Below are 12,003 nucleotides of genomic sequence, written 5' to 3' on the forward strand. Positions count from 1 at the left end.
GTCAGACAATCCATCGAGGGAGCGTGTATAAATGACTCCACGCGAGGAATTTAAAGTGCGGTGCGCTTCAACCCGGACAGGGAAGGTGTGGAGCAGTGAAGTACGCAGCAATTTTTGTGCCTGGAGAGCACTGACTGTTTCTAACAACAAGGTGCCATTCCGTAATCTGGAACAAGACTTTACAGGACCTGCAATTGCGTCAACACCTTTCTGAATAATAAAAGGGTTGACCGTGGAGAAGTCGTGACCTTCGTCAGACCGAGAAACAACAAGGAACTGTGGCAACGATGGAAGAACTGACTGTGGCTGAGACACAGTGAACTTACGCTTGTGAGCAGACATAGTGGAAGGTGAGGAAACCATTGCGGAAGAATCCCCCATGATTACCGGCGTCTCCGATGGCGCGCTCCTCCCTTGTGGGGGCCCTCTCTGGGGGCACTCCCGCCTTAGGTGATTGTTCACACCTCAGGTCACACCTCCGGACAAACGGACGGAGGGACCAATCGGCACTTTCGGAAGGTATCAGCTCGGGTAATCACCCCTCCCTGGGCCTGGCCATTACCAGGGGGTACGTACATGTCCTACCTGTCTACCCGGGGCGGGGAATTACGCGTTACCCCGTCACCGGCTACGCACAAAAGTGCGTGGGTCGGCCTTCAGACACGCACAGGGAGGAAGAAAGGAAAGAAGAGAGGTCTCCAACGCCACAGAGGAGAAAAGGGTAAAGAGAAGAGGTAAGGAAAAGAGAAGGACAAAGGAAGGATGACGACATACAAGCAAGGAAGGCGAAGAAAGCGGTACATTTACGAGTGTCCGTCTCCGGACGTAGGCACAAACCATACTCCCAGAGGGGGAGAAAGGGAAGGAAAGAGCTAGAGGTGAGGGGGGGGGGGGGGGAGGGGCGGGGGGGGGGGGGCGAAGATGGGGGATGGGGAAGGATGCGGAAAGGGAAGGTATGCAGCCCGGAAAGGAAGGAAGGCCACATTAGCTCGGGGTCCCGTGCTCGCTACACACGTATCCACAAAATAGTTGTGGACCCCCTGGGGGATCCTTGTTGGTATGTTTTCTGGTGAATGGCTTAGTAGTCTACTTTATGCACAATATTTTGATGATTGTGTCCATCACCTTTTTCATTGCTGTGAAACTTATGTGTACTCACTGCCTGATTTCCAACCAGATTTTAATACTGTCAGTGTCATGCTGTTATTTCTAGCAAAGACCAAAGTCTGGCACACATGTCTTTGATGCTCATTTGTAGTTCAGAACCCACACTTGTTTTGTGAAATGCACTTTCCCTCAGTGTTTTCCAGCTCTGGTGGATGGGGTGATTGTCAATATATTAATGAAATAAATGATACACTCCAAGTCTAGTTTAAACTGAAACCTCCAGCCAGGTTTATTAGATTTCCAACATATTTATTTTGATACTCTAATTATGCTCCCCCTTCTGTGTGAACATGGCATGTCCTGCATGGAGCAGATTCTTATAGCAGTCAAGGTGGGTTGCGAAGAATATCAGTGACACACTAGACTAAGATAAACAAGCAAATCAGTTGGTGCCAAATTCTGTATCTAATATAACCATGAAATGAAATATGACGAGACCAATTTTGTGGTGCAGACATGGAAATTCTGGTGCAGTGTAATCAAGGGGTCTATTGAACTAAAGCTGTCGGCAAACGTAATAAACAAGGCTTGGAGACCTGCACTTAATTTATGATCTCATCGTCCACATAATAAAGTGCTTGCATAAAAGGATGAAGTGGGCGCCAGGTGCCAAACTCTGCTACAAATAGTGTCGCAGCACCAAGAGCACCTCACAGTCAGTGGAGGGCAGGCAGTGATTATGCATACAAAAGCAGCTTGCAGCACTTTAAAGAAGATAATTGGATCAGCCAGTGAAATATTTGTATAAAATGGAATTGGCAATTGAGCTGGACACCCTAAAGCATACTGTTAATCACACAAAGAAAACTTGAGCGATCTTACGCATGTTCCTGTACCAACCTAGTAATAAAACAGAAAAGTAAGTAGAACCAAAAGTAGTAACAAGTACTGCTCAATGGGCAGCAATACACTCGAGTAAAAACTAATAGAGTGAGAGGTACACATTCACAAGAATAAATAATATAGTGACAGTTACCATGTAAAGGATCCAAATTGCATAGTGAGACACTAATTGAAAGAAAATAATTCATACTGTGCATCACAAACATTAAAAGAGATCCACACTCAGTATTTTATTTGCATACATCTTTGGAATATTTCCATCAATGAAAGACAAATGACTTGTGTAAAATTTAATTTATATATATACACATCTACAAATATTTTTACAAAACTACAAACATTTCACTGGTGGCCAGCAAAGAATTTTGAAAGAAAATCTGTTGGTTTTGGTTCATGTGTTTCTTTAAAGTAAGCCATCACATGGCCTTTCTGCTTCCAAATCTGTACAGTTTCTTTCAGTTCCATTTGTCCCTGAAAAATTAATCAGAGTAAATGTATTTTACAAAAAGGCTTGTGAAAAATAGGCATCTTCCAACACTCATATACCCTAGATCATAAGACGGATTTGCTTAACAGAGGTAAGGGAATGTCCTTTCATATTTAACCTAGCTCAAATTAAGGTGTATAACAATACTTTAAATAGCATCAGTATCCTAGTAAAAGTATGAAATTGGGAAGTCTCAGGAACAAGTTATCGAACAACAGAAAAAATATAGAAAAAGCAAAAACTTGGTAGCCTTGTACTCCTTAGTTCCATATAACATTACAGTATATTAATAATTTTTACTTTAGGATGGTCTAGCCACAACTAAATGAAAATTTTTTTGTGCCATACCCATTTCCCCTTTTTTCTTTGCAAGGCATCTTCAGTGGCAGATTTCATGGATATTTACCTGCATGTTGTGTTTTTATTCCTTTATTGCTTCTATCATTATTTCCTCCCCCCACCAGCACTAGGAACTGAACACTACAGTTCAATTCCCAGTGCTGTGAAGTATGGAAACAAAATTTCAAATGGCACTTATAAGAAGAATGGTAATAAAGGAACAAAAACAACACATAGATAAAAAGCCACAAAATCTGCCACTGAAGATGCTTTGCAAATAAAGTTGTGAAACTACTGTAGCTGTAGATTATTGTAACTGTAAACCATGGTAGTTTTCCTGCCATCACCCACTGCAACCTGGCTGCAAACAGGAACTGCATCTGATGTCAACAGCAATCAGAGTGAAGTGGCTGGTGAAGTAAGGTTACGGGGCAGAGAAGGCAAGGGATCATGGTAGGGGTTGGGGCAGCTGTTGTGCTGCCTGTGAGAGCAACCAGGAATGTGGGGAGAACAAGAGAGGGCTGCTAGGTGCAGACTCTGAACACTGTGTTGGATGCAGGAGGGGCAGATGGAGGGTGGGGGGTGGGGGAGTTAAGTTCAGAAAAGTGGGTTTTGGTAGGAAGGGTCCAGGTGGTGTAGCCTAGCCATTCATGGTCATCACATCTGTAGTGAGAACAGTTCAAATATTCAAGGGTCTCAATGAGGCCTTCACAGACCAAAATTACCTGCCCTAACTTTTCCAGAAACAGATCCCTGTGCTTTGTCTCTCCAGTCTGCTCCGATCTCCCCATACCTGCCATCCAGCTACAGAAGAATATATCTCTGAACTCAGTAGCACGCAGTGCTGGTGCACCTGACCACATTTTTCGCCATACCCTGAAGTGAGGAATGTTCTACCTACTATCTTCCCCACCCCTTTCCACAGTGGTAATCCGATGATCTGACTGTATAATATCCTCGTCCATCCCTACTCCTAACCTTTTGCCTCATATCCCAGCAACACTCCTATATGCAAGACCTGTCCTCCTATCACCACCACCACCAATTCCAATCCTGTCACAGGCATTTCCTACCTCATTAAATGCCGCAGTACTTGTGAAAGCAACCAATTGATCTAAGCCACAACCACTGCACTGCTTTCTACATGTGCATGACAACTAACAAGCTCTCTGTCCACACAACACACGAAAGGCCACTGCCAAACGGTAGCCAAGATCAGCTGGACCAGACTGTAGCTGGACACACTGCCCAACATGAAGAGTTTCACTTCAGGGACTGCTTTAAAGCCTGCACCACCTGGATCCTTTCTACCAACACCAGCTTTTTATCAATTGTGCAGGTGGTAACTCTCTCTACAACAAATCCTACATTCCTGTAACTCCCTGGTCTCAATCTTCACTCAGTCCTCCAGCTACCTATCCCCTTTACCTGCTCCCACTCCAGCACTAGACATGCCTCCATTCTGCCAATGCACCCAAGAGTCTTCTTCCACATCTCTCTTTTCCTAACCCTTTCCTGCCCCCCCCCCCCCCCCCCAAACACAGCACCCAGACTCTGCAACTAGCAGCCATATCCTGTGCCCAACATGTCCCTGCAAACTCGCAGGCAGCACCCCTTCCCCCACCACTACCAAGCTATCGTTCCCCATCCTATGCTGCCTCCTTATTCCCATAATGATGTACTTTTTACATCAGACAGTTCCAGTCCACAGTCAGGCAAGATTGGGTGCATGGAGTGGCCATGCGTGTGCATTTTTTTTTTCTGAAGAAGGCTTTTTGACCCAGAAGTTTAAATGTTTAGTAGTCTTTTTACTGTGCCTGTCTGCAACTTTGTGCCTCTTCTATGTAGGGAGTACTCTATCCTTTTCATAAAGCTGTTATTACATCCTGGACTTTACACTGATTTTTCCAGAAAATATAATGCTTATTACACAGCAACTTAGAATTGAAGGTAAGAAAATGACTGATTAAATGCTTCACATTTTTCAGTAGGGCTGAGAAAGTTAGACATTGAAGATGAGAAGAGGGATGAAACTGTAGCATTCACAGTGTGGATTTGGAGGAGAATGAAGAAAAGAAAATGGGCCGATAAAATGAACAGCATAGTGCTGACAAGGGTAAATGAACAAGAAACTCTCCTAAATTTAGTTAAGAAAATGAAAAGCAGATTGCGCGTGACACATACCGCAAGGAACACCATTTCCAACAGCTACGGGAGGTACAATGAAATGATGGAAGAAAACAAAGGACAAGAATAAAAATGCTATATGGAATGAAAACGGGGAAGATACCAGACTACAAAGCAGTTAACCTGAAACAGCATCAGAGGGAGACATTAATGGTGTCAGGAACCTATCAATAGGCAGAACACCTGATAATGATGCAGTGCTAAATATATTGTTTATTGCATTTCAATAAATCATGGCTGTTGACATACATTTCAGTGAGGTGAGAAGTGACATTCATAATGGATTTCACAAGTTCAATGTTCAGGTCTTTCATCATTCCTCTTAATGTACAAGCATCATAAATTTATAAAATTAGTCCACTACAGACAAATGGACAATGATCTTCCAAGTGGTAATGGTGTTGGCTCCTCTACTGCAAGTCCTAAATCCATTCACTTTCCATTGAGTTATGGGACAGTTATTAAGGTTTTCCCCCTTTTTCCGTGTCTTGGTGGTGTGCACCAGCTAGGAAAAATAGCAGATTGTCTTTTCAGCTCCTTTGTGTAGAGCTGAGACCAAGCCTCTGTAATACTTGGCAATCCATTACTATGCTGTGCTTCTGTTTGCTTTGTTGGTTTTCATTTCTTTTCTCTTACTGGGAGAAGAGAGGCGCATAGAGGAGGGGGTCTCAAATTATGAATTCCTTGCAATTAAATTTGATTTGATCACTAAATGTAACTCCTCAACAATTCTTCCCATTGAAGTTGCAATGGAACTCATCAAAATTGCCAGGATTTGCAGTGAAGCCACTGCCACCTCCTCCTGGTCGGTTTTTTTGTTTGTTTGGAGAACTGTAAAAGCTCAAGCCTGCAATGGCTTAAAAGCTTTAGTAACCAATGGTTGACTGTTTATCATTCCATTCACATCATCGGTTAAGTATTTGCTATAAATATCTACATAGCAAATAATTGTGTATTATGCAAATGACAGCACCACTTGGTGAATAATTGTTACTGCATCTTTGGTTATATTTGAAAAATAACTACTAAAGACGTACATACAATTATGGGTGGGTGAAGAAGTGTGTCTGCATATGCTTAAAAAAAATGCATTCAATTAGTTTGAGTATAGTACTAAGATTGGTTTTTATATGAACTTATTCACTTTGCACACACAATGACCTAAATACCGTGCAAGTAACTTGTTGAGACCTGGCAAATTTACAAAAATCTTATGCAAGAAACAGAATGCCTTACGTGGAAAAATTTTGTGTGCTAGGTACTAATCACAGAAGCCTTCTATTCAGGGCTGATTCAAGAACATTTTTCCTCTACAGTCAACATTGATCTGCATGTGCACAACTATAACAGCTTGACTGAAGACTATCAAAACTGAAACTAAATAATAATGTGTGTGTGTGGGGGGGGGGGGGGGGGGGGCGAGCGCGCATTAGCAAAACATGTACAATGAACATGACGATTAGCCATTTAACATCTACTGCTGGATAAAGGTATCCTCCAGGAAAAAAGCTTCCTGGAAACTCCATGCAGTTCAGTCTGCAGCTGTATGCACCCATATTGCTCCTGTACCTTTTCTATCATTTAACCACTTTCAATGTGTTATGTCTTTTTGTATCTCTTGGAACCCAACTTAGTCCAGTATCCATTCATTTTTCTGGCTACACGTCACATTTCCATTTCATTTTCAGGGTAGTCACAATTTCATTGTTCATTCCAGTCTACTTCCTGGCCAATTTGTATGTGTCTGGCATATACATCCACCATTGTTCATGCAGTCCCTTCAACACCTCTAAATACTATGCTTGTCAGTTCTATGACTTTGCTAAATCTCAACTTTCTCCTCACTGTGTCAGTTTCATTATTTTAGTCTTAGTGTATTGATTTTTGACCTCACTTTCAACTGGCTCTATCAAGATGAACCATTAACTGCAATTTCTTTACTTGAAGTGTATATTGCAGTCATCAAAATAAACATGTATTCCTTCTTAGTTTTCTCTGTTTAAGCATTTGAAAACTACCTCAAAGGCTGCTATGAATAGTGTGTGTGATGCCACTATACTGTTTTAGTATGTGTTCTTCAGCTGACTAAAGGAAAAATCTTTACATTTAATGCTCTGTTAAACATGCCATCTGAGACGGAGCACATGCTCAGGATGTGGACAGAAATTTCAATGACTAATTTAAAAAAGACCCGAGGCTTGCTCCGTAAGGAAAAAATATGGGCTAGGCACAAATTAAGTATTATTAAGACAGGGAAACAAATGAATTTGGGATCAGACTACAGTGGAAAATGTAATTATGGCAGCAATAAAAATAAAATTGAGGTTCGCAACATATATGACATGGATAACACATGGGTGAGGAAGTACTCTGCTGGACTCTTAGGGCATAAGAATGACTAGCACAACCTACCAGAAGATGAGCACATGCAGGGCAGTGTGAATTGGTATAACTGAAGAATATGTAGAGGAACCTAAAGCCAACAGTGAATGAAAGGATTAACGATTAATATTTAAAGGGAAAAAAACCCCTCTAGGTTTTGCACAGGGTCACATGATTTTAAGAAATAGACCCAAAAAATCTTGTGAACGTCACAATTACCTACTGTTTTTCTTCTTGATGAAAACAGTTTTCTTCAACAAAATGACATAAATACAGAAGTATGGTAACATAAAATGGCCAAGACAGAAATGTTATGAACTTCACAGTGATCTGATTCTAATCATGCCAAAGGTATTTCTAACAACACAAAACCCCTCCAGAGAAACTTCAATGGCACAAAAATCACGTTATCACAATAGAAATAGTTCCTATTACTCAGAGCACAAAACTTAGCAATTACACATGTCCTTTTTTTGTTGCTGGAGGGGGTGGAGGGCTGGTGTTAAGAGTATGTGGTGGCCTTTACAGAAACTATTTTGTTTCGCTTAAATTTATTTCACAAGGTTTTCGGAGAAATACTTCTGATCAAAACTAGACAGCTGAGCAAACAGTATACTACTCCATAATTGCTCTTTGTATTCACACTGCTTATGAGGGTGCCCTAGCTCTCTGAATTTCTCTAAGGTAAATAATGCAATGAAATACAACAATAGTTATGTGAATTCAGCACATTACTGTCGTTCTTGTGTAGGTAACTGATTTGACAGGCATTAAGTCTTCAAAAATGCAATGAACTGATCACCTTCCAAGCTAGAAGCAAATGATCATAATGAGAGTTTGACAGTGATTGTAAAGTACCAAACACTTCTGTAAAGTGAGTAGGTTCTTCCAAAACAAAGTTGCCGACTTAACATCAATTAATCTACCTGTGTAATCAATACCTTTTTTAGTTCTTGTGATTATGTGTTATACTAGCACTATGAGAGAATACATAGCCTACGTCAGTACCTTAATGACGAGCATGTCTATCACACGGATGTCGGTAACATGTCTATTTTTCTCAAATTCCTCTCTTAATTTAGCCCTGCACTGCGCAACAGACTTCGGAATATCGTAGTCCATAACTGGAAGGATAAATACATACTTAAATGCGTGCACAAATTATATAAAAACAGTGGCACAACACGGAAATACCAATTTACGAAGGCATATCTCATCTTCTCAAAATTAATTGAAATATGTTGCAGTCAATTAAATGACAAGCTAATGAACTTATGGTTCCGCAACTCACCGACGTAAGGTATTTGTCTGTACCATGCTTTATATAAATTCAACACTCTTTTCCGTGCTTCTGTTCTGTCAACAGACAATATTGGCCTAACTTGCCTAGCAGCAGACTTCACTGCCTCCCGAGCCGCCATACTGTGACTAGCTGACTGACTATTCAAGGGTATTAACAAACACGAAACAAAATTTACATCGAAATTCGAGAGTATCGATGTAAGGAGTGTTTAAAGTAAAGTGGAACTAAACAATAAACTCTTTCGAACTTTTTAGGCGGCAAAAATATTGCTTTTCGTTCATAGAGTATTTATTTGGCTGTTCTCGCCACGAGTATAATTCTCATTCAACAACAGCATTGCCCACATTTCCAAATTATTCACTTTTAATGAAAGTCACTAAAACAGATTTCTGCTCTCTCATGGGTATACCTACTACATCATACTGGTAGTTTATATTTATTATTTATTTATTTTATTTATCCATCCGTTGACAATAAATATTGTATGGATGTTGTCAAGCCATTTCAAAGAAACTGACACAAACAATATATACGTAAAAAAGTACAAAATAATACAATTTAATAATAATAAAAGATAAAGGTTAATAATAATACAATGTAAGTAATATAGCCTATATACATCCCTGCTTGTTATTTTAAATGCATAGTCTGTTTTTCATAAGGCTTTAGTTTTGTCCTCCCTAAGCGGCAAGTCCTTATATACACCACACTGCTTAAGTATATATTTACATGACACAACAGCTGTCCTTTAAGTATGTAATGAAATGAATGATTAGGTAATGAATGATTAGGTAGGGCCTACATATTGAGTATTTTCCATTTTGCCTTTATAAATATCATCAGAAAAAATTTATTGAGCTACATAGTCATTTACACAATAAAAACATTGTTCTACTAGAAGTTTTTTAAGTTCTGTTTTAAATTTGTCACCATCTTCTAACTTCCTGATGTTGACTGGCAGTGCGTTGTACAGTTTTGCACCGATAGGCTCACATGCCTTTGTGTATTCGTTCTTTTTGTTCGCTGAGTATGGAGTGCTGCGCTATTGCAGGTATTCTAGTTATGAAAGTCGGCATTTGTCTGAAAATCTGCAATGTGGGTCCTGACATACAATACACATTTGTATATGTATAATGATGGTATAGTAAGTATTCTAAGCTTTTTGAATATGGGTTTGCAGTGTGTCTGTGGATGACTGTGAGTTATTATTCGGATGGCCCTCTTCTGCAACAAAAAAATTTGTTTCAGGCGCCCTGTTGTGGAACCCCAAAATATTATTCCGTATGTGGCAAGAGATTGAAAATAGCCGAAATATGCCATTCTGGCACCCTCTCAGGTACAAACATTTGCAATAATTCTGAGAGCAAAACAGGCTGAATTAAGTTTCCGTGCAAGTTTTATTACGTGGTCATTAAAATTTAAGTTTTCATCCACATGAATCACCAGCAATTTTGTGGATGCCACTCTGTCTAAGGCTTTGTCACCCCACACCAGATCGAGATTTACATTTTGACATCTTTTCCCAAACTGCATATAATTTGTTTTATTCACAATCAATGTCAACCTGTTTGCATTGAGCCAAGAGTGGATGTAATTTAGTACTTTATCAGCAGTTGTTGGTAGCAACTGCTTTGGTGCACTTATTATCACACTAGTATCATCTGCAAATATTATTGCTTTGGCTGCATCATCTGAGGTGTGAAAATCATTTATATAGACAAGAAACAATATGGGCCCTAAGATGCTGCCTTGTGGTACTCCTATTTCTACATTTTTTTGCCTCTGATACTGAATTTATTTTGTGGTTGTAGTAAGTTGATGTCAGTCCTACAACCTGTGTTCTGTTTTTTAGGTATGATTCAAACCATTTTTTTCCTATCCCATGTATACCCAACGATTCCAATTTTTCTAAGAGAATGTCCTGGTTCACCATGTCAAAAGCTTTGGAGAGGTCTAAATTTACTCCTACTACACTATAATCTTTTTCTAGATTTTTGATTACTTGTTCAGTGTAGCACATTACTGCTGTTTCGGTATTTTTACGTGCTTGGAAGCCATGCTGATTTCTGTTAAGTAAATTATGGTCATTTAGATATGTGTATTTCGGTGCTTCATCAGTTTTTCAAATATTTTTGAAAATGCTGGGAGGAGAGATATTGGGCGATAGTTTTCTACCTTATACTTGTCCCCGTTTTTAAATAATGGCTTCACTTTTGAAATTTTCAGCCTTTCTGGAAAAGCTCTTTCACTGAGTGATAAATTGACTATGTGTGCAAAGGGCTTTGCGATTTGTGGTGCTGTCCTTGTTATGATTGACACAGGCACCTCATCTATGCCAGCCGACATTTTGGGTTTCAAGCTTTGTATCACTTTCAACACTTCACCCTCATTTGTTGGCTCTACCCTCATCCTACAAGCTGTTTTTGGATATTCAGGTTTTTCTTCGTTTGTAAATTTTAAGCTCAATGAAGTTGTTGCATTTATGAAATAATTGTTAATATAATTTGGCAAATCTTGTTTATTAATATTGACATTTTTAAAATTTTTGAGGCTAATGTCCTGGTTTTCACAACTCTTCCCCGTTTCAGTCTTCACAATACCCCATATGGCTTTTGATTTGTTTTCAGACTGTCTTATAAAACTATCATTACTCATGAATTTTGCTTTAGCAATTACTTTTCTATATACCCTCTTGTAATTCCTGACTTATTCTATGAATTGTGGGTCTGTGGATGTTTTCATTTTGGAAATTAGTCTCTTTAGAGTTCCTCAGGAAGTTTTGATGCCAGCTGTGATCCAAGAACTTGGCTTTGTATTGCCATGTGACCTGATTTTTGACAGCTTTTTTGGAAAACACATTTCAAAATATCCCATGAAAATGGAAGAAAATGTGTTATATGCATCATTTGTATTTGTTAGGGATAGTACTTCTGCCCAAGCCTCATTAGTTAGCATATTTATGAATTCTACACAGTTCTCTGTAGAAAAATTTCTTTTATACATGAAGTGTGTTTTTCTCTCTTTCAGTGGCCTTGAAGGGATTTTGAGGACAAGAGCATTGTGGTCTGATAATCCAAATCAATATTTGTCGCTTCAAGTTTTGTGCATCTTACATTTGAATATATATTATCAATAAGACTGACTGTATTATTTGTTTTTCTTGTGGGTGTGTGTATGTGTGGAAGCAGGTTGAAATTACATAACAGATTTAGGAACTGATCTTTTAGCCTACTTTCACTCATAAGATTAATGTTGAAGTCCCCACACACAACTACAGTGGCTCTATCGGTGAACA

The 12,003-nt window shown here is 39.5% G+C and overlaps 1 protein-coding gene across 1 annotated transcript; it reads right to left on the bottom strand.

The window, feature by feature from the left end:
• Positions 1-2,285: 2,285 nt before the first annotated feature.
• Positions 2,286-8,854, bottom strand: LOC126237295 (NADH dehydrogenase [ubiquinone] 1 alpha subcomplex subunit 6). Its single transcript, XM_049947254.1, has 3 exons — positions 8,697-8,854; positions 8,414-8,529; positions 2,286-2,481 (listed from the first exon to the last, which is right to left on the bottom strand). Exons 1-3 carry the CDS (start codon positions 8,824-8,826, stop codon positions 2,353-2,355), a joined length of 375 nt encoding a protein of 124 aa, XP_049803211.1. The 5' UTR covers positions 8,827-8,854; the 3' UTR covers positions 2,286-2,352.
• Positions 8,855-12,003: the final 3,149 nt, after the last annotated feature.

The sequence above is a fragment of the Schistocerca nitens genome, chromosome 1, assembly GCF_023898315.1.
Source record: "Schistocerca nitens isolate TAMUIC-IGC-003100 chromosome 1, iqSchNite1.1, whole genome shotgun sequence".
Classification (NCBI taxonomy): domain Eukaryota; kingdom Metazoa; phylum Arthropoda; class Insecta; order Orthoptera; family Acrididae; genus Schistocerca; species Schistocerca nitens.